Source organism: Primulina eburnea, chromosome 9 (genome assembly GCF_022965805.1).
Source record: "Primulina eburnea isolate SZY01 chromosome 9, ASM2296580v1, whole genome shotgun sequence".
NCBI lineage: Eukaryota > Viridiplantae > Streptophyta > Magnoliopsida > Lamiales > Gesneriaceae > Primulina > Primulina eburnea.
Genome location: NC_133109.1, coordinates 26,954,067 through 26,981,845, shown reverse-complemented (window position 1 = coordinate 26,981,845; position 27,779 = coordinate 26,954,067). Strand labels below are relative to the sequence as shown.

Here is a 27,779-nt window from a genome sequence, read left to right as displayed (position 1 = left end):
ACAAGAGTTGGCGTAATTCCTAATGGAGTTGATCCAGTCCCTGTGTACTACGACAACACTGGTGCCGTAGTGCAAGCAAAGGAACCAAGGTCTCATCAGCGATCCAAACATATACTGAGGAACTTCCACATCATCCGGGAGATTGCCAGGACCATTGTTTGAGAAGCATTGCGAAACAACGTGATTAAAGTTTATCGTTAGTTGGTTCTAGGGCAAGCGAGAAATTGTTAGAGTAAATGCCCTGTAAGCCAACTGTTGGCTAGGGAATTTATTGATTCAGTTGTAACAAACAATCTTTATTTTAATAACACATTAGTTCATGGTTTGTTATTTCTTTATCTGTACACCCATGTGATTAACATAGATAAAGACCTTGATTATACTTTAAAACAAATGAATCGTAATTTGATGTTGAAACTCATTTGTAAACACTGTATAATCTAAATTCGTTTTTAGTTGATTCAGCCGTCTAAAACATGGATAAAAGTCGCTTGAGCTCGAGACTAGCATCTGTGATGTTGTGTACCGCGTTTCTTGGTAAGGACATAGAGATGTCCAAACACGCAGATGGGTAGTCATATGATGATTATACCGAACCACCCTCTCTAGGACTTTCCAAGTAGTTATCATTCCTCGAGAGGATAAGTCAGTGGTTATCATTGTTCATCATTAGTCCTTACGACCTGGGACAACAGTGAGACTCTATATGCTAAGACTGTGCTTTCACTTGTTTACCGACTTCAGGGGGGTCATCAGGTGGCGAGATTGAGTACACTTGCGACACATGTAGGAGCCAATGTATTGTAGCAGGGAATTGATCGCTCACCTACGGGTGTGGATATCCTGTGTGATCTAATGAAATAATAGTTCATGGAATCTCTGGCCAGAGTAAGAAATGTACATTAGAGAAGAGTTCTCCAACTGTACATGCGATGCCACTATTTATTATTGAAGATGTGTCACAGAGTTATCGAATTCTTATACAACCCTCGATGAACCAATGGTTGCAGATTCGATCAGGATATATGAGATGAAGGGACCTACTGTACGTTAATCATAACCGATTGGTTCTTGCAGACACTATCAGTGATACCTAGGGAATAATGGGGCGATGCTACTAGAAGCTCTTATCATGATTCAATGGGTGCAATCAGTAATATGATTTCTGACATTCTCATTATCAATTGTTGATACATAGAATGGGTCAAATTAGGGTAAACCCGAATAAAGGATTATGTCCTGAATCACAAAGAGTTGTGAACCCACGACTAGCTGAATCCCTGAACCATTGAGGGTCACACAAGTACTAGATTATTTTGTCCCCGTTGAGATAATAAATTCAAGGAGTTGAGCCAAGGGATTCTCGAAAATCACCTCCTCCCACTCACTTTGTTTTCGGCCACTTCAGATCAATCTCAACGTAAAATCCTTCTAAATTTCTAATGCAATTTAGAAGAAAACATTTGATCTAGTCGTGGACTTGATAGAAGGATTGAAGAAAAAGAGCCTCGAAGAAAGTTCGTAGGAAATACATAAAGAGTTATCTCCGCTAATCTCGGAATAGTTGGAGCCTAGTGAATATCTCACTAAAGGTAAAAGTTTCAAACGCTCTATGAATGTTTACTTTAAACCATACGAGTGTCCAAATTATATTTTAAATGTCAAAATAAAATTTTACAACTTCCGCTTCGATTTGGACATGAGAAAAAGAGATCACAACACATACCTAGATTAGCTTAATGTTGAAAGGTTAAAAAGATCACATATTTTTGTATTCTTAACAAATTGTCCTTGAATGCAACCAAAACAGCTTGTACAAGACTCTAAATTTAAAATTTAATGAAGCAATTGCGATGGAGAGTAAGACGCACCTACTATGGCTGGAGGATGCAAATTCTCGTCTTGATGACCGCATCCCAGTTTCCACTTGCTCAAGTTCCCTCTGGAGTTCGCGCTACATAAATTCATCTTGTATTTGATAAGCAAGCAATAGATTGAGAATATTTTCATTTGAGTGGTGAAACTATCTTTCAGCCTAATGTATATACCACTCAACTAATGAGAATTTTCAAGTAAATTTAGTCTAGCTTAGCACAAACCATGATCGCATAAGAATAATTGCAGAAAGGTCAGCACACATGACAAAAGGGATCAATGGAAATCCACGAAGCTATTAATAAATTGATCAGTTAAACATGTTCACAAAATTCTAGAAAAATGGCCAATGCAAGGCTATTTTGAGAGCAATCAATTGCTTAGGTCTTACCTGTGCCAACTTCTCTTTCTCAATATCAAGGTTGTGCCGCAATTCTCTGGTTTTTGCACGCTCAAGTTCCAGCACCTGCTGTCTCTGAAGCTCCTTTTCTACCTCAATTGTTCTCTCTCTGATACAACAAAACAAATCCTTCAACAATGCAAGCAGACATGCTAATCATGACACAAAATCTGATAAATTACAGAAAAAGTGGAAAACCTATCAAATTTTTGAATGAGTTCTGATTCTCGTAAAGCTGCTTCCTCTAAAAAATTTTGGCGTGAAAGCCTTAGAAGTAGCTTTCGCTGCCTACGAGCAACTATATCTTCCCTGACTTTTGTTTTCTCTCTGAAGAAAGAGAATAGGAAAACAAAAGAGTGTATTTAGAGGGCGAAAGCTACAATCACATCGAGAAAAACACATCAACTTTCAAGGAAAATAGAAAAGGAGAAGAAATGATAAAATGAAATTTTGTAGCAGCAGAAGTATCTTTCCAAAGGAAAGCAAAAGTCCAAGTTCTACTAGAACAACTTACAGTCAGGGATCAGATCCATGTTTTTCACCCATAAATACAAAATAAATTTCAGTGTAACAAACAGGATGTGATTAACACCGACATAAGATCTACAAAGCAACTACAATTCCTTCAAAAATCTAATATATTCATTCAGTGGCATTTCCAAATATTGAGCTTCTTCAGTTGATGCAGTTGCAATAAGTAAAATAATTCAAGTGCATGACATCAATAACTGGGATTGCTAGCATTAGTAATATGTGTACTGGATTCGCTTGCTTCTTCTCTAAGCTACGCAGTTGTGATTGACATTAAAAAATATTAAATACACATACAATGATCTGATTCCATCCTTGATTTGCTGCAAGCGATCATCATTCTTCGCATAAGCTGTATGAGAAATAATTATGAAACTGAAATATATATGGAGAGTGAATTTGAGAGATATTAGTTGGTAGTAAACTGTAGAACACAATTACTCTCAGTTCACAGTAACTCATGACAACTGTCTCTCATCCACTCAAAAATGTTTATTATCTAAAACCAAAAGCCTACAAATAGTCCCTTTGGTTTAAGGAATATGCCATCTTGAAGGAAAATATCCATACTGGATAAAAATGGTAGCTGCCGCCAATCTTGAAAATCAATAGATGAATCTGGGACAGGACGTTCAGTTCGAATAAGTTCCATTTCCATTTCAGCTTCTTCTAGTTCCTAAAATAAATAAAAGATGTCATAATTTGATTGAGCATATTAAGGTAGATCATCATAAGTGTGCCAAGACTAACCATGGCCTTTTGCTCAACTTCATTTGAGAAAAAATCAAAGTATGACTGGGCAGAGGATAAATTGCCAATAACCTGCAAAGAAATGAATAATAGATCAAAGAAACACCATAAAACAAAAGGTAGGTGATAACAATTGACCACTAATAGACTGTGTTCAATATAAAAACATGATGTTGTACACATGCACAAGTGCTACGTCTTCGTAATGCACAAACCTAAACATATTTAACTACTCAATATTGCATACCTGAAGAATTGATTCACGCGTGGTTACAAAATCAGGCATTTGCTTAGGAGAACTAGAAGAGAGCACATTCTTTAAGATCTACATCGCAAAAGATAAAAGAAAAATAAGGTAAGCAGAGCGAGAAATTTTTTTAACTAATACCAAGAAAAAGATGCATCTAGTAGGGTCAATAGGACAAAGTAAGGACTATTTCACTTTATAGCTACTGCACCAAATATCTAAAACTAATTCCATAGTCTGACAATTCATAGAAATACATGTGAATTCAATTCTGCCTGGCCACCAACCTCTTTAGCCTGGTCTCCATCATCTTTAAGTCTGCACAGTGCTTCACAAGCCTTTTTCTCGAGATCAGTGCAATATCTACCTGCAAAGACAATAAACAGGGAAAAATGGTATTCTTAGATAACCAAATCTGACAGACTAGAATTGGACTATATTTCTGGCAGCCCATAGCAAAATTACCATTTCCAGACATTCCAAAAGTTTCAATATTTCTCCAAATACATTCAGGAATCAGAGAGATGTCTTCAACTGGAGAGAAAAGGCAAACACTTGCAATCAGTGCCAAGGAGAACTGTGTCAATGGTCCATAGCATGAAGGTTGTGCGAGAGTTGTCAAACACTGAAGAATACTCTCAGCTGCTGCTAGAAATGACTGCAATTTACTTCTTTCTACATATGGAATATAGTAGATAAGAAGTGCTGTTGCATGGGTTCTTAAAAGCAGTGATGAGTCGGATGACGCCAACAAGACGACCTGGTCCCAGGTAGATGAAACCAGAGCGGATAATTTTGGCTCATAATCAGAAAGTGGTAGGTTTGATGAACCTGTTAAAGTTTCAGTTGTTAAAGACAAAAACCACCTTTCTCCATTGGCATCTTGGCCGACAAGTCTACCCAAGTGCTTAAGGGCAATATATCGTTGTTCAGGCTCAGGATGACCAAGCAAGGAACAGAACAAATCAAACAAGGGTATGGGCATTTCAATTTGACAAAGGTTATGGATGCCTCTCGCCAGAATCAATGATATCATTTTATCAGTTTGTAATCTCCAAATAATATTTGGAGCACTGTCCGAAAAATTCTTCACTGCCGAGAATATGTCACGAATCACATTATCCAAATGGAAAAAAAGAGGCACTCCTAGAAGTGATTCAAGCAGTACAGATGCAACCTCCCAACAAAGGTTTTCTTGAAGCACTAAGATCATTCTAGAAAGTCCTTCAAGACTAGTATTCCAAAATCCCGGGAATTCATCAACAAACTTACTTTGAAGCAGCTTCTCCATTTCCGAAGAAGCAGAAGCCCTATCTGCAATAAAAAACAAACACTTTGAGTACATGAAACACTCAGCAGATGTCAGTGCCAACTTCTTTGCCAATTTATGATGTATTTTCCAGCATTGTTCTGTGGTTGGGTTGAGTTTTGAAACAAGGGCCTCTAGGTTTTTCGTGATACTCCTTATCTCCTCTAAATCAAGTTGAAAAATCCTTTGACTTGCATCAGCATCTGCACTATTGTTATCTTGATGCCTCTCTGAATCCGTAGGAGAAGCAGAGTAGAACATATCACTGAGAAACCCTGAGCGTGACTTGGGAAAACCTTCATCACTATCAAAGGTAGAGTTAGTACATGCTGACATTTTAAGTGGGATGATGCCCCAGATTCTAGAAGTGCCAATCAGTAGGTCTTTGCAGTTTTCCATGAGTGCCTGATATGCACATATGTAATCATGAAATGCAGTTGTTCCCTCGAAGGAAGTAAAATCAGCCCATAAGATGGCGGACTGCAATACCTCGGCTTTCCCGTGGAAAGATAAATTACCAAAAATGGTAGCCAAAACAAATATTGTCAAAGCCTTGCATTTTCCTACATCTTTTGGAGAATCTGAACTTTCATCTCGTTGTCTAATATTGTTAAAAAGCTGACCAAAGCATAAAGATTCAAAATTATTAAATGACACATCAACCAAAAGCTTTTCTTCATCAGACACCTTGTTCAAGGAATATGCTATGATGGGCTTCAACAAGCGCAATATGGAATCAAGAAATGATACATCAGAGTAAGAAGTCCTGCACAGAGACACAAGCACTTGCACCACTTTGGGTATTTCGGGCACCATTGCTTCCATGTGCTCCACCACAATTGCTTCAAGAATGAACAGAATAACAGCTTTAGCATTCTTTGCAACAAAACCTTTGAAATAAACAGATTCAGATTGAAATAAGTCTTGGGGCTTCTGACTTTGAACAAATGGCCATGAACATAAACTAGAAAACCAACACATCAGATCTGGTACAAGAGCGGAAGAAAGAAATTTCAATTGTAAACCAACAGCTTCCAATATAGTTTCCCCAAAGGCTTCGAATTCTTTCTTCAGATTGGGAAATAATTTACAGATACCTGGATATAAAGCATGAAAAGATTGTTGCGCATCTTGATACCCGTGACTTCTGCCTCTATCCACCATGTTATTATCCTGGTGGATACCAAGTCTTTCAATTGACTCATGCCCACTTTTCTGTTCAATGATATTATCAACTAGAGAAAGATCGTCCGAAAATATGGACAAAATATATGTTATCTGTGACAAATCAGAAACAAGGAAGAGACGCTCTTTCAGATATTGCTTTGCATTACGTGAAACTGCCATCCAACCGAAATATCTAACCAAAGGTCTAGCAGAAGAAGCAAAGGCAGGCACTTTCTGTAGCCACGCAGAAGCGGGAATTAAATTTGAGAACCGAAAACCACTTTTAGCATTGATTGACAGTTCATAACTTTCATCATTACCACTTGACGCAATCACCAATCTGTTGAGAAGAATCCAGCGGCATTGCACCTCATGCAGCTTAGAACTTTTCAATTGTGAATTTCCTTCAGATTCAAATGATTTTAGCTGTCCCTCAAAGGACTCTGCAAAATTTAATATAATGTCAACTACATGCTCCGGGGAACAGAACAATTTTGTAGCTGAATGCAACAAGAAGAGAAGACACCACATCAGAATCTCATGCATATAATATTGCTCCCAATCTGAATTCCTCTGCAGACGCCTAACCAAAAAATTGCACAGCATCGCTTGGTTTTGCCGAACCAAGGTAATAGCATCTGCATTAAAAATATCCTGCTGGTTCATATTTATAATATCCTCGTCCTCTTCAACGTCTGATGTAGATATATCTCCCTCCAATGCAACTTTGCAATATTTCCTGTCTAACTCAGCTGCCGCAATCAAAATTTCAAGAACAAATCTGTCTCTTTTCCTTTCAAGATCAGCCACCAGTTTCAAGTCATTGTTTTTTGGGGGGAAAATACTGTTAATATCTGCAAGCCCACAGTTTTCACTGGTCCTTTTATTGTGAATATTTCCTACACCAACTGAAATTTCCTTGAAAGACTTCATGAAGTAGGGATTAATATAACACTCTGCTGCCAAAAGCAAAGCATCTATCGCAGCATCATGACTCTCCAGAGTAATTTCATTCTGGGAGCTCAAGTCCAGAGCTAAGCGCCTAAACTCGGTAGCCCTCAGCTCACAATCTCGATAATTCATAAGATGTGAATAATTAGTCATCAAATTGTACAATTCTATTCCATGACTGGAAGTCAATGCCAAATCATTATGAAAATAGTTAATATTTTTCTGCACAGCATTATTGAACTGAGAGCAAACATTTGAACTGCTTGAATCAGAAATATTTTTGTCTCCACTGGCAGGAACATTGGTAAGATACATTCTATTCACTTCTGGAGGAGCAAAAAGAAGACTTACATCTTCAGGAACATCCACTTTAACACTGATGTCAATATCATCAACCTTCCCATCACCATTTTCTTGGCTATTTAATCTGGAAGAGGCTATTCCATCACAAGAAGCAGCAGGCAAGGTGGTAAATGATTGTGGTTTCTGTGTTGCTAAAGCAGAAAACTTGCGGCCATCAATATCAGGAGGTAACTGCAACTGAGCATCCAAAACTGCTAGAAGCACACTGCATAAAAAAATAATTCAGTGTTATCAGCATTACACTTCAAGGAACAATAAAATAAATGGATCGAATTAATCTCATGCTTTTCGAGATTGTAAAGGCTGTTAAAAATAAATCTGTTATGCCTGAAATTATATGTTCAGAATTATGGAAGTTAACAATAATGAGTCGAGGCCTTTGGATCAAGCTACTGGAAACAATGTCCCTTTTCCTATATAAATGGAAGGGGAAATTTAGGGAAAAGGGATCCAAAAGTGATTTATTTAAAAAAAAGGACCAATGAGTCAATTTACATAAATGTCCTTATGTTTAAACATAAATATATTATTAAATTTGATTTAGAAACCCTTAACACTGTATTCATTCTCATTTCAGTCGACTTCAAATCTAAATCTTTTTCCGTCGACTTCTTCTCAAGACAATTTATCTTTCACATTTATTTCGATTTATTGAGATTAGTCAATTTATTTGAAAAAAAATCAATCCACACTTAAAATCGACCAAAATTTTGATCGATCAAGACCACTTCCAAGCAAAGCAATTGGTAGACCAAGACCAAGGTTTTGGTCTTGGTCGACCAACCAATGGTCGACCATTGGTCTTCGTCTTGGAATGACCAATTTTGGTCTTGGTCGACCAAGACCAAGGTCTTGGAATTGGTTGACCAAGACCAAAAGACCAAGGTTTTGGAATTGTTTGAAAGTGGTCTTGGTCGACCAAGGTTTTGGAATTGCTTGAAATTGCTTGGAGGTGGTCGACCAAGACTAATCGACAACCTCCAAGTGCTTGGAAGTGGTCGACCAAGGTTGTTTTTGGATCGACTTTTTTTCTAACCCATGAATCCATATATTTGACAAATATGACCGATAATTATTTAATTTTGACGGATAATTACACAATTTTGACCAATGTTGCATGTTTTTAATATATGAATCACATAATTTCACAAGTATGTTCTATAATGTTACATTATTATGTTACATGTTATGACAAATGAGCCACAATTTCACAACTATGTTACATGTGTTTTGACATATGGGCCACAATTTCACAATTATGTTATATGTTTTAACATCTGAATCACAATTTCACAACCAATGATGTTACATGTTGTTTTAACATATGAATCACAATTTCACAACTATGTTACATATTTTAACATATGAACCATAATTTCACAACTATGTTACATGTTTTAACATATGAATCACAATTTGACAACCAATTATGTTACATGTTGTTTTAACATATGAATCACAATTTCAAAACTATGTTACATGTTTTAACAAATGAATCATAATTTCACAACCAATTATGTTACATGTTGTTTTAACATATGAATCACAATTTCACAACTATGTTACATGTTTTAATATATGAATCACAATTTCACAATTATGTACATGTTTTTAACATATGAATCACAATTTACAATTATGTTATATAATATTACATGTTTTAACATATGAATCACATATTTAGCTGAGTCGACACAAAGTAGACCTTGTTGTTTTTGGGTCGGCCCTTGTTGCTTTGCTTTTGAGTCGACCCAAAGGTAAATCCTACAAAATTCAACAAAAATTAAGAGAATAAGATATTTATAAAAGACAAAAATTAATAATAAAAAAAACATTCAACTTTCTTCTTGGTCAACCAAAATTATGTTGGTTGACCAAGAAGATGGTTTGGTCGACCAAAAAATTTCTTGGTCGACCAAGAAAAAGAAAATTTCTTTTCTTGGTCGACCAAGAAATTCCAAGAAAATTTCTTGGTCGACCCAGAAATTTTCTCGGTCGACCAAAATTTTTCTTGGTCTACCAACAAAATTTTGGTCGACCAAGAAAATTAACTTAATTTTGGTCGAGCAATTTTTCTGGATGGACTGTTACTTTTTCTCAAAATAGATTCTGTGTCGACCGAGAAATAAAGAAAAAGAGAATTAATTAAGTTAAAGGTTTTAATTAGAGTTAATGTAATAATCAAGAGTCAACTCCTTCTTTTTAAAAAAAAAAAAGTCATAGTCTTTGTTTTTTAAATCTTTTATGTTTCAATCCCATTTTTTTAATTGACCCTAAATGGAAGTATAGGCATTCATCTGGCATAGAAAAGGTGCAAACTCTAAAGTTAAAAAGAGTTTATATCAATATAATTCCAAAACATCAATACAATGATCGGAAATCAATTTTCAGCCCACATTCATGTATTGAAAACTGATCGAGCCCGTGATTATTTTAATTCGGTCCTAGGTGCATACCATCAAAGTCAAGGCATAGTCCACCAAAGCTCATGTGAGAATACTCCACAACATAATGGTGTTTCATTGCGTAAAAAACGCCACTTACTTGAGGTGGCAAGATCTTTACCCTTTGCCCATAATGTCCTAGATATTTTTGGTGGGATGTCCTCCTCACTTTTTTTTTATAGGAAACGATAATTTATTAATAATAAAGTAAAAATGATTACATCAGTGGACTAGAAATTCACTGTCGTAATGTAGCACACAATATTAAAACTTAGTGATACATATTCCCAATGTCTCATCAAATCGAAAATGAAAACATTCTAGAAATTTTTATGACTTCCGATCCACATAGCAATGCTAATCTTGATTTTTTTCCCAGCAATTTTCTTTATTTTCCTCAATATCTTCAAAAATTCTTTGGTTTCTCTCCAACCAAACCGTCCAACAGATGCAATGAACCACGTTTTTCCAAAAAATTCTTCCTCTAATACCGGTTGATTGTCCCAAATCCATATCGAATAACTCTTTGGTTGACTTAGGTATAACCAAACCAACCGCAGCTCTTGCAATGCTCTAGCCCACAAAGATCTCTATTTCATTTCTGCACAGCACACACCAATTGGGACACAAAGCAGTTCCAGGGCATTTTTTTTGAATCATCTCCGAGGTCGGTATCTTACCCAGAGTAGCTGTCCAAGAAAAAAACTGTATCTTGTTTGGAACTGGAACTTTCCAAATAGCATGGAACGATTGGAACAGAGGAAAAAGATCATTAGGGAAAAAAAATTCGTAGAATGAGCTGACAGAGAAAATACCCGAAGAATCCCCGCTCCACTGAATAACATCATCTACCCCTTCAACTAACCTAACCGAATCTAAGACTACTAATAACTCTGACAACTGATCAATCTCCTCATCTCTCACCACCCTTCTAAAATGAAGATCCCAAGAATGGTTTCGTGTGACATTATCGAACTGGACAAAATGTGATATAGGCAGATTGTGAAATAATGATAGCTGAAACAAAGCTGGAAAATAATCTTTGAACGAAGAGTCCCCCAACCATCTATCTTCCCAAAATCTAACCTTATTCCCTCCTCTCACCTTAATAGGAACTCTCTGTTTAAAAGTTGGGTATATACTGGAAATAAACTTCCATGGGCATCTAAACGTGACGTGTCTTGCCAACCCCGCATCCCGCCCATTTTTTTGTAACCCATACTTACTAACAATCATCTTACGTGTGGCTGAACCACTCCCCCTAATATTCCATGAAACAACTTTCATCGATTCACTTCAGCATCCCTTGCATTCTCTCTACAACTGACTTCATGACTCTCCAACCTCCTACCACACTCCTCTGACTCATTAAGTTCCACCTTCTCTACACCCAACATTTTTAAACTCATTATGAACTGCCTTGTTAATATCCTGCTAAACCCCCACACCCACAACATTCCCACCTTCAACCAACCCCTCATGAGAGCCTATGTAGTTGTTTCCCGATATATACCCAACTTTTGACCCACTGAAGTAATTCCCCGCCCATCCTTAACCTCTACCCCTCCCCCCGACCCAACCATCGAATCTAAAATAGGAAGAGAAAGGAAAGAAGAATGATGAGAATAAGAAATGTTGGGTAAATTGCAAACCTTGCTCGGAGATTCTTCAAAAAATTAGCCCAAATCATCGAACAGAGGCTTGGCTGTCGAAGGGATAAATGGCCAATCACATACTTGGGAGTTCCTTTAGGGGGTAACCCACTGAGAGCTTTTTTTTGGGATCCTATATTGGTCGGAATTACACGAAAATTGGCATCGTGGAAAAAGGCGTTTTTGTCAAAAGGAGGAAGAAGTGTATTGATTGCTTCGGTGTTAAATGCTTTGCCTATATACTTTCTATCACTTTTCAGGGTACCGAAAGGAGTGGCGGGGAAGATGGAAAAGATAATGAGAGATTTTTTGTGGGATGGGAACGAGGATGAATCACATTGTCATATGGTAAGGTGGGAACAAGTTTGTAAACCGAAAGAGAAAGGAGGATTGGGTATAGGAAACATTTGTTTGAGGAACATATCGCTTTTGGCAAAATGGTGGTGGAGGTTTAGCGAGGAAAACGACCCGTTGTGGAAAAGAATAATATTGAGCAAATATGGGCTGCAAGATAATGGTTGGGATGCAGGTTTGGCGACGAATGTGACGTTTAAATGTCCGTGGAAATTTATCTCAAGTATTTACCCGACTTATCACCAACTAGTAAGATTAGAGGTTAGAGGGGGGAATAAAATCAGGTTCTGGGAGGATGTTTGGTGGGGGGAGGTTGCTTTTCGTGATTTGTACCCTTCTTTATTTCGTATAACTTCAGCTAGTAACTCGCAAATATCATATTTTTACAGTTTCGACATTGTGTCAAATGCTTATTCTTGGGACTTGCATTTTCGTCGGCTTCTCCGTTAGGAGGAGGCGGTTCAGTTAGCGTCTTTGTTAGGAATATTAGAAATGGTTAGGATTGTAGAAGGGGTTGATGATTTTAAAGTTTGGGAAGGGGATCCGTCGGGGAAGTTCACGGTCAAGTCTTTTTTTCGTTCTTTCTTCCACAATCATAATTTTGCATTTCACAAAATCATTTGGAAGACTCCTATTCCTTCAAAGATTCAAATTTTTTCTTGGACCGCTATTCTTGGTAAGTTACCGACTTCAGAGTTGATGCAAAAGAGATGGCCTAGTTGTGCTCTTTCTCCCGATTGGTGTGTGTTGTGTCGTAATGGGTTGGAATCGCAAGATCATTTGCTGCTTCACTGTACGTTTAGCAACGAATTGTGGTCAAGGGCTTTGACAAAATTGAAGTTTGTTTGGGTCTTACCGAAGACAACAACAGATTTGTTCAATACGGATTTGGGACAATGAGTTGGAAAAAGAGGAAGAGTTTTTTGGAGGGTAGTGATCCATGGTATATGCTGGTGTATCTGGCTAGAGAGAAATCGAAGAATATTTGAGGAAGTGGAATACAGTGCGGACGAGTGTTGGGAGAAAATCAAGTTCAACATAGTGAGCTGGATTGGGATGCATAAAGATTTCCACAGCTTATCGATATTAGATCTCCTTAGGGATTTGACTTATGTTTATTGCTAAAGTGTATTTTCATATTTTCTTCGGTGGACCACTAGTCCACTAATTGTAAATGATAAATTTCTAATTAATATAATTATGTTTCTTATCAAAAAAAAAAAGTGCTTGTAGATTCAATCTTCCCCTTCTGGAATTCATTCTCATCTTACGGCTTTAACTTTTTGAGAATCTTGATATGCTTCCCTCAATACCATGGTTCTGATACACAGCTCCGTCCACCAGAATTATAAACCCTATCCGCGATCCTAAGTCTGTCGGTTTCTGTAATTTTGCACAGCTTCGTCGAATCACACTTCTGCATATGGGTGACAGTTCCTTCTTGGATTGCTACTGGATGAATTGTGTTGTCATCCGACTGTCTTCTTTGGATGTCGTTAATAGGTTCTTCATTTGAGTCGTGTCCTTTGATTCCTTTCACTCTACCCCAACCTGCCACAACTCTAGCTCCCTCAACCACCACTTGTGCATAAGATCTTTTTTCGTACATATCGTACGCTGATATTTTGACTGAGTCCACAATAATGCGAATGATCAAAGGTCCTCTTTTAGTTTGGATCTGTAGATTTCTATTGATGAACCCTCCTTCAATTCCCACTAATTTTATTTTTGCTGCCGACAAGTCTTTTAGTAGGATAGTATCTTGACTGATACTCAACAAGCCTCCACATTTCTCACCAATTTTTTTGAAGAGATCTGTGGACCATAAATCCCAAGGTATCCCCAATAATCGGACCCAGCTGTTACAATATTCAAAAACTTCCTCTTCGTTGTTGCTATGCTGACTCCACCTCTCAAAAAACAAGGTAACTTTATTTTCCAGAAAGCACTTCTTCAATCGCAAATAGAAGGATGCATCATCTTCGTTATGTGGCCACCAAACTGCTTTGTTGGCTTGAAATGGAAACACTTCAATCTTTCTCTGGACTGCCTTCCCAAGTGTATTACTCACCAACTCCCACGGTATGTTGACACAATCCCTTGTAATGATAATAGCTTTACTTCAGTCCTTAGACTTACAATCTGGTAATTGTTCCAAAGCTGCAACTTCTGAAAATCCCTTGTCAATGTCATTCGAGCTAAAATTTCCACGCTGCTGTGATTGTTCCATAGGCTTCCTAATATCTCTGAAACGCGATACGTTATCCCTTCGGTTTATCATGAGTTTGGACAAATTGTTTGCCATCCATTTCCAACCCCCATTTAGTCGTCCACTTGGTATGATGATGCGCTGTGTCTTTCCCCTCCAAACTAGCTTAGATAGTTCTAAATAACTTCCTCGACCATTCACAACTTTCTGCATAGAAACCACTGCTTCTCTACCTCTGAATCTATTGAACATAGGGCATGATTGTGGTTTGTTAATGTATTCCCACAATTTCGACCTAATCCAGTGTAAACTTTCGAAATCCAGTTCCATTACGTAGCTTGCATTCCTGGTCCTCTCGGTCACCAAAGCCGTATTACCCCTCCTACCCCTGCTAAATAAAAACAGTTTTTGTTCAATTTTGATCTCACAGCTTGATTTGAAGTAATTCCTGAACATCCCTCGATACATCTCGGATGTCTCAAAGATGTTATCCTTTCTTCTAAGAGATTTTTGCAATGCTTCGGGATACTAAACGAAGCGAAAATGACCGGTGAAAGTGTTTAACGTTCTGAGAAACGGTGAATAGATGCAGGCGTTGAGGCTAAAGGTCAAAGGTTATCGATAGATTAAATGATAAAAACGATGGGTCGATTATCATACGAGGAAAATCGGGATTTTCAAAAGACCTAGTTCGAAATGAACTCAGCAAGAAAAGACGTAATACGGGAGATTTTTTATTTTTTTTAATTGAAGGTGAATGGACGCCGACGGCCGATGGCCGGTGCCGGTGACTGAGGTAAAAGACGATCGATGAGACTCAGTAGTAGCAGGAGATGATTGGATAGTTGAAAGACCAGTGACTCGAGAGCTGGAAGAGGGCAGGAGCATTTTTTAAAATTTCTCTCACTTGTTCCTCTTGCATTGGGATGTCCTCCTCACTAACACATTTATGATTAAAAGAATGTCTTCCCGTGTCCTCAACTACAAATCACCCATCCAAACACTCCTTGAATCTTACCCTACCACCCGCATGTGCTCTAATATACCTCTCAAAGTTATTGGGCACTCTGCCTTTTGTCCACGTCCATTCCCTCCTTCGAGGGTAATTAGGTGCATTTTCTGGGGTATTCTCCAAATCAAAAGGTTACATAAGTGTTACTCCCCGGTAGCAAAGAAATTCACACCTACATTACCACAGCTGGAACCCACCCAGCTCACACCCAATACTGATAACCAGTCATGACAGGTGTACACTGAAAGAAATAAGCATCAAAAGAAGAAACACAAACAACCAGTACAAATTCAGCAAGTTCGTGAATCTTCCTCGGCAACAAACTCCATTGAGAACACAAAAGGTACTGATTGTGATTTCCCTGGAAATAATGAACATGATAATATACTAATTGCATAAAGAAACGAGTTAGATCATGTATCCAACATCACATATGTAATGTTATCTCTTATTAGCACTTATCACCTGCATATTAAGTATTTGTTTGTAGGTTAGATCATATTCAAGTTCCATGCTCCACAGAAGATGCCTTCCAGGACCCTAACTGGAAAGCTGCTGCCTTTTATGAGACAAAGGCACTCGAGAAGAACAATGCTTCGCATATCATTGATCTCTTCTCAGTTAAATAAAAGGCAAACGGGTGTATAGAATGTTTCGAGGCTCGATTAATAATAAAGGGATATGTAAAATCATATGGCATTGATTATCAAAAAATATTTCCTCATGTGGCTGAGACTCAATGTCATCTGAGTTCTCCTATCAATTGTTGCTTAACAGGGATTTGCTTTTGTATCAGTTGGATGTCAAAAATGTCTTCCTCAATGAGGACCTCGAGGAAGAGATTTACATGGATATCCCACCAGTACTTGAAACAACATCCACGACCAACAAAGTATGCAAATTAAAGAAGTCATTGTATGGGTTGAAACAATCACCTCAAGCCCGATTCTTTCGATTCACCAATGTTTGAAAGTCATGGCTACACTCATGGTCATATCACACTTTGTTTTACAGACACCCACAAGCAAGGAAGATTACAATCCTGATAGTACATGTTGATGACATTGTTCTTATGGGAGATCATAATGAAGAAATGATCCGAGTGAAAGCATTGCTCTCAGAAGAATTTTAAATAAAGATTTTTGGAATCTTAAATATTTTCTAGGAATTGAAGTTGTTAGATCTTCACTTGGGATTGCAGTCTCACAACGAAAGTATATTTTCGACCTCTTAAATGAAACTAGGATGTTGGGATGCAAACCTGTAGACACACACCGGTTGATGCAAATGTGAAGTTGGGAGTAAGAAAAAGCGTCCATTAGTTGACAAGGGAAGATATCAAATATTAGTCGGCAACCTAATCTATTTCTCTCACACAAACCAAGACATTGGATTTGCCATCACTGTTCTTACTCAATTTATGAATACACCAACAGAATATCAAATGGAAATTGTATATCGGGTGTTGAAATATCTAAAGAGGAATCTAGGAAAAGGATTGCTTTATAGAAAATCTTCGAGAAAAAAACTACAGCGAACACGGGTGATAAATAGGCAGGCTTTCATGTTGATAGACCCTCTACATCTGGATATTGCACATTTATGTGGGGGGAAATCCGGTTGCTTGGAGTGAGAAGCAATCTGTGGTGGCACATAGTAGCGCTGAGGCAGAATATTGAACATTAGCTCATGGAATTTGTGAAGGGATGTGGCTAAAAAGACTTCTCAATTAATTGAAACTTGAAGATGGTCGTCCAGTTGATGTGATGTGTGATAACCAAGCAACTATAAGTATTGCAAAAAATTCAGTTCACCATGATCAAACATAGAAAATTGAATTGGATTGACATTTTATAAGCAAAAATTTTGAGAACAGAGCCATCGACCTCAACTATGTCCCTACTAAAAGGCAACTAGCAAATATCTTGACTAAAGCCCTACTTCGACAAAAATTTGAAAACTTGAGCTCCAAACTGGGTATGATCAATGTATATAACGTCTTGAGGGGGAGTGTGGAAAGATAATGGTAATTATATTTAATCATTTGTTGAGACAATAGATTTATATTTAAATTATTAGATTATTTTGTTATCAGTATATCTAGATTTTTATATAAGTGCATGATGTACCTCTTGATTCCATCATCAGTGAAAACATGTTCCCTATACTATGCAGTCTTCTACATTTACAACAGGTGTGATAGTATAATTTGGTAACCCAGTAGCACATGAGAGCAAAGAACTCAATGAGTCCGAAAGGCGTGGTCCAGGATAAGGAGATGAATATTACCACTCTTAATCAACTAAGGGGGTATTGAAATGAAATTTTAGTAAATGAAATTTTAGTTTTCTTGAGTGCAAACACGTTCGTATTCTACCTCATATGAAAATATACATACACATATTTCAATGCTCAACAGGAAAGGAAGTAAGCACACAACAAAACAAGGGAACCGTATAGTAGAGAAGAGAAAACATTCAGAAATGGGCCCACTAAGCACACTAAGTTTCTGGACAGTGCTAAAATCCATAATCATCTGATTCATCTCAGGAAACATAAGCACTGCCAGAAGAATACATTCTCATCAACATAGGCTGAATGATAAATGATTTACACTACACAACTACATGATTGGCAGCCAGCATTAAAAAGGATAAACAACTTTTAAACCCCTAGATAATTGTACTTTTGAATGACCTGTTGATAATTGAATAATTAAACTAGAATTTGTAACACACCCAATTGCTCAAGTTAAAGCCTTTGGAAATATTAGGAAGAGAACATGAAGTTAAATATTGCCTGAACATGAACTTAAATATTGTCATTACCTGGGTAAACTTGAATATATTAGAAAAATTTGAAAATCGTGATGAACCATGAACACAAGTTTAAATACAATTCACGGCTCCTATTACCTTGGAGCGACAGATCCACGCCTCCATTCAGCTTCCAATGATGAAAGCACCGCAGACTTTCTTATTGCCGCGCGAATCACATCTAATGCAATAGCACAATTTTGTTCTTGATTTTCAATAAAAAAGGAAGACACATTTCCAAAAGCAATCATGCCCTTTAAGGGGGTCAAAGCAGGATCGAGAAAAGGTTCCAGCATCTCCAGCAAGAAAAGTATCTGATGCTTTGCCTCCTGTAACGCACGAAGGCAGTGCATAACCAACCAGAACAAAAGAAGTTTTTTAAAAAAATTTAGATATGAGCCATGAGGTCCATGGTGGAACTTTGGAGCAAGACCTACAATTTCATTTTAAAATTTTCTCTGCTCATGGAACTACCTTATAGCTTGCCAATACATCATCCATGTTTCCAGATAGTGCCAGGACGATATATTTGAGGGCGGCACGTGCACGGGACAATGAAAAACGGGCACCCTATGCAAAATGAAACAGAAAAACTTTTAATACTTAGCAATCATGGCTAAAGTTTTAGTCTGTAAGCGTATCAAAAAGATTTGTTTTACAAAGCTTTTCACCTAGAATTTTTTGATTAGCATCTAATGTGAATTCTTTGGATCACGAGGTCTTATGTTAACACCCATAACAAGTACACGACCATTCAAACGGAAAAAATATTCTCTTTCAATCATGTTGTAGAGTGCTCAAGGTTCTAAAAATTGCAAGGCACTAGTCGGGAAGCGTCTAGGCGTCGCTAAGCAGATTCCACGGTATCAACATAATAAGATGAAGTTTGGTGCGTTAGGGAAAGCTAACAAATCATATTTCTTGTTGTACTTTGGTTTAGGATCTATAAAAAAATTATCGTTCATTTTATCAAAAAAAAAACCAAAAAAGCCAAAATAAAGTAATTTTTGGCCGCCTAGGCACTGGGCGCGGGCCAACCGCACCGACAAAGTGCTAGTCGGCCAGCCTAGGCAGCTAGGCAGACTTAGGCAGCCGAAAATTAATCTATTTTTTTTGCTTTTAATATTTTTGAAAGTTTTATTGGGCTTTTAATCAAAGGCCGATTTTTAGAACACTGAGAGTGCTCTAAGGGCCTTCCCTGTAAGGATGGATAATCTATCAGTAATAGTATCCACTAGTGGAACTGCACTTTGCTTTTTTTTTTTTTTTTATAAGAAACATATTTTATTAATAATATGATAAGAAGGATTACATAGTGGACTAGTGGTCCACTCTCATAATGAAAAACACGAAAACAACTATGTCAATGATAAACATATTCCCAACTTCTCAATAAATCTAGAGCTGAGACGTTCTTAAAATCGTGATGATTGCCAATCCACAACGCAATATTAAGCTTAATTCTGTCCCAACATCTCTCCGCATTTTCTTCAACATCTTCGAAAACCCTTCTGTTTCTTTCAAGCCATGTAGTCCAACATATGCACTGAACAACTACAAACCAAAAAATTCTGCCCCTTGTTCCCGTATGCTGTCCCAAGTCCATATTTAATAAATCAATTGTTGAGTTAGGCATCACCCACACCAAATGAAGTTCTTGCAAAGCTCTAAACCATAGGGATAATGTGAATGGACAGTGAATGAGCAAATGATTCTGAGTTTCTGTATCATTTCTACAAAGTGCACACCAATTAGGTTGCAACGCAATCGATGGCCATCTTTTTTGAATCATCTCCGAGGTAGGTAGCTTACCCAATGACACTATCCAAGAAAAGAACTGAATTTTTTTTGGAACCGGAGTTTTCCAAATAGCAAGGGAAACTGATGGAATTGGGAAACGATTAATAGGAAAGAACGAATCGTAAAACGATCTTACCGAGAAAACACCGGAAGGGTCCCCTTGCCACTGAAGAAAATCATCTGCCCCTTCTACCAAACTCACCGAATCTAGACTCCCTAATAACTCAGACAAATGATGTAACTCCTCGTCCCTGACAACCCTTCTAAAATGAAAATCCCAAGAAAGAGTAGACGACACACTATCAAAACATGCAAAATAAGAAATAGGCATGTTATGGATTGAAGAAAGCTGAAACAAAGCTGGGAAAAGTTCTTTGAAAGAGGAATCCCCCCACCATCTATCCTCCCAAAATCTCACTTTATTACCTCCTCTCACTTTAAATACAACCATCTGTTTAAAAGTTGGGTAAACTCGGGAAATGAACTTCCATGGGCATCTAAACGTGACATTCAACGCCAACCCTGCATCCCACATGTTCTCTTGTAACCCATATTTGCTCACTATTATCCTCTTCCACAATGACTCACCCTCCACAAAGAATCTCCACCACCACTTTCCAAGCAAAGCCTTGTTTCTCAAACTTATATTTGCCACACCCGATCCTCCTTTTTCTTTCGGTGTGCACACCTTTTCCCACTTAACCAAATGGCAATGAGATTCGCCATCCGCCCCATCCCAAAGAAAGTTTCTAGAGAGCTTCTCCAATGCCTCTACTATGCCTCTCGGCATCCTGAATAGAGACAGAAAATAAATCGGGATAGAATTTAAAACCGATAGTATCAAAGTGAGCCTACCACCTCTGGAAAGAAAAGATTTCTTCCAGTTTGCCAATTTTTTTGTTACCTTAGCCACGATGGGTGCCCAAAAAGATGTTTTCAACGGATTGCCACCCAAGGGCATTCCAAGATAATTGATAGGCCAGTTGTCCCTTCTACAGCCCACTTCTTGTGCCAATAATTCAACCTCTTCCGAAGCACGATGAATTCCCAACAAAGCGCTTTTATCCCAGTTGATTTTCAATCCCGACATGTCACAGAAAGATTGAACCACTTTGACCAAGAATCTTAGATGATCTTCGGTTTGCACGAAGAAGAGTGTGTCGTCGGCAAACTGAATATGTGATATTTCTACCTTTTCTCTTCCAACTTCAATCCCCCTTATAAAATTTGTCTCCTTCGCCTTATCCATTAATCTTCCCAACACATCTACCACCAAATTGAACAAAAACGGTGATAATGGGTCACCTTGTCTTAGCCCTTTGGAAGCTTTGAGCTTACCTCTTGGTCTGCCGTTGATCAATATAGAAAAGGACACATTTGACACACAACCTCTGATCCACGACCTCCATCTACTACCAAACCCTTTTTTCAACAGAACAAAATCCAAGAAATCCCAATCCACATTGTCATATGCTTTTTCGAAATCCACCTTCAATACCCAACCCTTTTTTTTCTTAATTCTTCCCTCTTCCACCAATTCATTCGCAATAAGTCCACAATCCATAATTTGTCTCCCTTCAACGAAAGCGTTTTGAGATTCAGAAATGGTGGCTGCTATCACACTCTTAAGCCTCATCGTCAGTACCTTTGCTATAATCTTATACACACTCGTTACCAGGCTTATTGGTCTGAAATCCTTCACATTATTCGATTCCACTTTCTTACGAATCAAGCAAATATATGTCTCGTTTGTCGCTGCGTTAATGATTCCTCGTTGAAAGAATTCCTCAAAAGCCTTCATCAAATCTTTTTTCACCAAATCCCAGCACACTTGGAAAAAAGCCAACGTGAAACCGTCGGCTCCCGGGCTCTTACATCCATCGCAATGGAAAACAGCTTGTTTAATCTCGTCTTCTGAAAATGGCTTTTCTAATTCTGCACTCAACTCTTCATCAATAGGACTCCACTCCACCCCTTCAATGCCCCAACTCCTCACGTTTGACAGCCCGTACAATTCCCTATAATACTGGAGAATAATGGAGACTATTTCATTGTCGTCTATCGTAATTGTTCCATCAATTCTTTCCATTCTGTCAATGATCGCTTTGTTGTTGCGTTGAGTTAAGATTGAATGAAAGAATTTTGTGTTTTGGTCTCCTTCCGTAGTCCATTTGATTCTGCTTTTCTGGTTATTAATTTGATTCTTACGGCATATCAATTCTTCCAGCAACAATTTTGTTTCTTTCCTATCATTCAAAACCTCTTGTGAACCCCGACCCTCGCTTTCTAGCTTATCCAATCTGCTGATTTTGTTAACTAAGTCTGCAATTTTCATATCCACCTTCCCGAACACATCCTCATTCCATTTTTTTATTTCACCCTTTGCTGCCCTTAATTTCATCATAAATCTATAACCCTCCCAGCCTTGAAAGCTCTCATTGTTCCACGCCAATTGCATCAAATTTCTGAAACTCGGATCCCGCAACCACACATTCTCGAATCTGAATGGAGTCGGACCCCACTTAGGTTTAACCAAGTCGCAAACCACTGGATGATGATCCGAAATAATCCTGGGCAAGAGAGATTGTCTGTAAGAAGGATAAATTTCAGACCACCCCACCGTGAATAAGAATCTGTCCAATCTGCAGCAAATGGCCGATTCTCTAAAGTTCGACCATGTGAATTTTCCATTGAGTAATGGAGGATCGATCAACTCCAATTCTTGAATCAGTGCATCGAAACAACTCATGCTTGTTGTTTGTGAAAGACTATTAATCTTCTCGGTTATTGATCTGACCACGTTGAAATCTCCTCCCAAGCACCAACGATCACCACATAGAACCCTCAATCCCGCCAACTCATCCCAGAAATTAGCTCTCAATCTAGGTTGACATGGACCATAAACCGCCGTGAACCACCAATCAATGATATTATCCTTTTGTATATGAATCGAAATCGAAAAGTCCCCAATCAAATTATCCTTAACCGAAATGATCCTTGGATCCCACATCATCAGTATTCCCCCAGACCGACCAATAGCAGGTAGAATGAGCCACTCCACAAACCTCGATTTCCATAGACTTGCAATGAATCTTCGATCCACCACCTCTCTTTTTAATTCCTGCAAAATTATTAAATCCGGTTTTTCCTTAACAAGGACAGCACGTATCAAACCCCTACGTGTTGCAGAACCACTTCCCCTAATATTCCATGAAATAATTCTCATCACTTCACTGCATCTCCCCTTGAACTCGCTCTTCACAAAGAACGACACTATCCATCCACCTCCCAACATTCGCTGATATTCAAAATTCCAATCTTCTCGACACCCATAGCTGTCAAACAAACATTATCGGCCGCAATTTTTAAGTTCTGTAAGTCGACTCCCCCCGATGACAATTCTTTCACCTTGTCATTATGTTGCCGTAGGGAATTTTTCCCGGGTTTACCCAACTTAAACACAGTAGATGTATTTCCCACCCCACCTAAAATCTCGACCCCACCCCCCCGACCCTGTAAGGAACGAGTAGGAGACAGAGAATGGATAGAGGATTGAATAAGAATAGAGTTATTGGGCAAATTGCCACCCTTACTCGGAGACTCTTCAAAAAAGACACCCAAATCGTCAAAATCTGTAGAATGTAATGTCGAGTGATCGGATATGAGACTTTCTTCTGCACTGGATTCGCCACCTACATCTGAAAAATTTGGATTCAGATGTTTCTCCCAGTTTCCTACGTCCCCTTCTGTGAAATCAGTGTATTTTTCGATGAATGGATTCTTTGATTCTTCACCCGCTGGGCCGTAATATGTATCATTAATTGCCTTACTTTTCTTCCTACTGTAGACGTACTGAAATTCCCTCTGTTTTGGAGTTATCTTCAAAGACTCGATCGTCCCTGTTTGAAATTCATTCACTGATTTAGGCTGGATTCTTTTCAAAATCTTGATCTGCTTCCCTCGATACCATGGTTCGGAGTAACATTTGCGACCTTCAGAATTTTGCATCATTAACGTATCTTGCATTTCTTTGACGCTGTGATTGTTGTCCAATCTCAGGGTGTCATCCTTCTGGTTTTGAACAGTACTCGCTTCTGTACCTCTGGAACCTTTCAAGCTGCCCCATCTTGGTATTACTCTAGCACCGTTGACCACCACTTGAGCATAAGATCTTTTTTCAAAAATATCGTAAGCTGCTAAATCGACCGAGTCCACCAAAATTCGAATAATCATAGGTCCTCTTTGAGTTTGAATTCTTAAGTTTCTGTTGATGAACCCACCTTCAATACCAACTACTTTGATTTTTGCTGCTGATAGATCTTTGAGTAGAATTGTGTCTTGACTAATCTTCAACAAACCACCACACTGATCACCAATTTCCTTGAAGAGATGTGTTGACCATAGGTCCCAAGGTAAGCCCATTAATCGCACCCAGCTATTGCAACACTCGAAAGTCTCTTCTTCGGTATTGGTATGTTGATTCCACTTTTCAAACGACAAGGTAACTTTATTTTCCAGAAAGCATTTTTTCAGTCTCAAATAGAACGCTGCATCCTCCTCATTATGAGGCCACCAAGCAGCTTTGTTAGCTTGAAATGGAAACACTTCAACCTTCCTCTGGACTGCCCTACCAAGTGTAACTGCACTTTGCTTTGACTTTGTTAAGCTACAAAAGTAACTAGAATTCATCTCTATGCAATACACAAATTATGCATAATCTGTCGATAGAACACTATGTTTCATTAGAATTTAGAGTTGCGTCCTAATTTAGATTTTATTAGCTAGTCACAGTACATAATGAGAAAAGGAACATAGTGGTTCTGTTTATAACAGAAAATTCATAAAAAAAAAAGAGGCTCCTAATAGTTTTTTCTTATATATATTTTGCCGAGAGGGAAATGAAAGGGAAGAAAAAAGTTTTATTGACGAGAATAGCATATACTATGAAGTTCTGGTGATGATGCTTTAAGAGAAAACAAAACACTTAAACAGAGAAAAACCATTCAATGAGCACCAAGGGGTGACTTTCATGTACATTGAAAGATATTCGCTTTCTCTAGACATGTACATTATGTAATTAGTTTCAATGAAAAAGGCAACATAAATTGAAGTTTTCCTTAGTTCAAAAGAAGAGAGTGCATAAACACTTTCTTCTAAGTAATCTCTGCATTTTTCTTTCCTTTAAACATTCTTCCTGTGTAACAGGAAAAACAAATGATGGTGCTATATTATACCAGCTGGAAAAGCAAGAGAAAGTCATCTTGGAATTTGGGGGAAATAAAAGTTCGAAACATACCTGAATTACTCCTAAAAGGTCCTCTAGTAGCTCCAAAGTTAAGTCCACCTGAAATCCCAAACCATAGAATGATAAAAGACAACGGGTGGGTCCACCAGATGAGGCCCAAAACTATGTAGCAGATGATTAAGCAACAAATCATTCAACCTTTGCAATTATTTGAGCAATGCATGGCGCCAATACACCAGAGCACAAATCAATAAGAACGGATGCAGCCTTGACCTGAAAATACGTTAAAGATTAAAGCAGGTTATTTGAGAAGCAAGAAGAAGAGGAGAGAATAGATCAACCCTAAAAAATATACTTAGGAACAAATCTATTGAGAAAAAAAAAATTAGTATTTTGAAGAAAAATAAAGTAAAAAGAAGTAACTAACATGTGATGGCAAAAAAGAAGATAAATATCCAGCACATGCACGAAGTAGAGGACGGTACACCAACGAAGATGAAGTTGCCACAATCTGCAATTACCCAAATAAAAGTCAAGGTAGAAATTAGGATGGAGGGAACAATGAAAATCAAGCAGAAAGACATTTTGATCCATTAATACCTGACACAATGCATTTTGCACGAATGGTTGCTTCCAAAGAGAGAAGCTGTCATCAATTTGGCAAGGGCTGCTGATTACAGGCCGAAGTGCTAGATAAACATAGAACAAAGAAGTGTCAGTTGAGGCCTCGAAATCCCTAAATGAGAGCAAGTTATGAAACCTAATAACTAGATTAGTAATACTATTATTTATGATTGTTTAAGCAAGTACAGAATAAAGCATCAAGTTTCGTAAATAAAAATATAAAATATTAATAGTTCATATCATGCTAAAATATTTTATTCTATTTTAGTTGCTAGATACGAAATTTCAAATACATAATCATTTGTACAAATGTTCTAAGCTGAATGTCAGGAGAAACCTTCAGGTGTTCAAAAGAAATATACTCCAATCCAAATTAGTGATACTAGTAAAAAAGTAAACTAAATATGTAACACTCTCGTGTGCGAAAATACAATTTATGTTTTACGAGACACAGAGCACATTAACTGATTAATCGAATTACAACTTGTGAAAGAGAAACTTAACTTCAAACAATAGGAAACTCCCCTTCTCATCTTTACAATAATGAACATGTTTCTCTAAAGATGTTTACAAAAAACCCAAAAAAAATTATTAAACGCACAAGAAAACTTGAGAGGGACAAGGACTGTAGGCTCATTTGGATGATTATGTTATCTTTAAACCTGATTTGAAAATTGTTACCATGGAACATTTTTAGCATGGCAATACTTAGTACTCATGTTTTCTCTTAGCTATCATTAAGGAAAGATCCACATATTAATTCCTGTTGTTCAAGAGTTCAGTTGAATAAATAATTTTCTCAAAATTTTCTTCGTTCCAGTAAATAATTTGATAAAAATTAAAATAGTAAACAGTTAAGTAGAATAAATAATTTTCTCAAAGTTTCTCTGTTTCAGTAAATGCTTTGCAAAAAATAACAAAACTAACAATTAAACACGCAATAATTTCAATAGGAAACTGGAATCAGAAGTTCAGAACAAGGACCTGGAAGCAATGCTTGTATCAGTGGTAGCGCCAAAAAATAGTCTGCAGTGTTCTCTGCCAGCTTGCTACAGAGTAAAGGCTGAACAGGAATTTATATTGCAGCTCTTTATCAAACATCAAGACATCGTACGTGCAGAATTATCACTATTGACAGTTTTTGTCGACAAGGCACTTCTGTTCCATTTAACCAACCTGAGATGCAGATGCATAAAGAACATGCAGAATCCCTTCTTCTACTGCCTCGGAATCTAAGAGATTAAGGTATGTTAAATCCCAATGATCATCTGGCATGTGAAACTCTTCCCCAAACAAGTTTGAATAGTCAGTTAAAGAAACAGGAGCAACAGGTTCAGGTTTAAGATCCTCTTCGGCTACAGAAGATGTAACATCGGAAGCTAAAGTAGACGCTTCTCTCCATGTCGTAGACTCTGAAAGTTTCTTAAGAATCCTTGATGCCTACAACATGGCAAGTATCAGATAAAGAAAAATTAACCTGGTTAAATTTCTTTTTCCCAGAAAGCAAATGAAAAACAAGAAGCATATCTTACAAGCCGGCACAACTTCCCCAGGTTAGAATCTTTATAAGCCTTTCTAAGCAATGTGAAAATTGCATCAGGACGAAATACAAAGTGACTAGAAATTGTTGACAACGAAGATGACGTATTTCGTGATCTCCTTGGCTGTGCGCAACAAAACAGAGAATTTAAAAGTATTCAATCACTTGGACAGTGGAGTCAAAAGAAAGTGGAATTAGTCGCTTTCACTATACAATATAGAATTCCAAAAAACTTCTTGATTATTTCATCCCCGTTTTCATATATAAAACGCCAAATAAATATAGCTCACTATCATGCATCAGTATGCCACAGTTAAGAGGGAATGCATGATATGTAACGTTTTTTACATGCCTGTTCACATGCAGGACTACTACTACAGCCAAGCCAAGGCACTTTCTATTGCATGAGATTAGTTGGCATTGAAAGTTGAAGCTAGATGCTTCGTAGTGTATCTTTTAACAAAGATGTTTGGTAAAGAAAAGAGATAAT

At 37.7% G+C, this 27,779-nt stretch overlaps 1 protein-coding gene across 1 annotated transcript in view; it reads right to left on the bottom strand.

The window, feature by feature from the left end:
- LOC140841412 (uncharacterized) overlaps nt 1-27,779 on the bottom strand; it is a 53,335-nt gene that overhangs the window by 2,976 nt on the left and 22,580 nt on the right. The window contains exons 8-25 of the mRNA XM_073208805.1: nt 27,282-27,413; nt 26,926-27,189; nt 26,734-26,812; nt 25,726-25,814; nt 25,553-25,636; nt 25,324-25,398; nt 25,177-25,224; nt 18,555-18,650; nt 18,180-18,409; nt 4,269-7,798; nt 4,091-4,170; nt 3,804-3,881; nt 3,557-3,628; nt 3,377-3,482; nt 3,104-3,158; nt 2,474-2,602; nt 2,267-2,384; nt 1,872-1,954 (exon numbers count right to left, since the gene is read on the bottom strand). Coding sequence (XP_073064906.1) covers nt 1,872-1,954; nt 2,267-2,384; nt 2,474-2,602; nt 3,104-3,158; nt 3,377-3,482; nt 3,557-3,628; nt 3,804-3,881; nt 4,091-4,170; nt 4,269-7,798; nt 18,180-18,409; nt 18,555-18,650; nt 25,177-25,224; nt 25,324-25,398; nt 25,553-25,636; nt 25,726-25,814; nt 26,734-26,812; nt 26,926-27,189; nt 27,282-27,413 — 5,348 coding nt within the window. The remainder of the gene's footprint in view (nt 1-1,871; nt 1,955-2,266; nt 2,385-2,473; nt 2,603-3,103; nt 3,159-3,376; nt 3,483-3,556; nt 3,629-3,803; nt 3,882-4,090; nt 4,171-4,268; nt 7,799-18,179; nt 18,410-18,554; nt 18,651-25,176; nt 25,225-25,323; nt 25,399-25,552; nt 25,637-25,725; nt 25,815-26,733; nt 26,813-26,925; nt 27,190-27,281; nt 27,414-27,779) is intronic.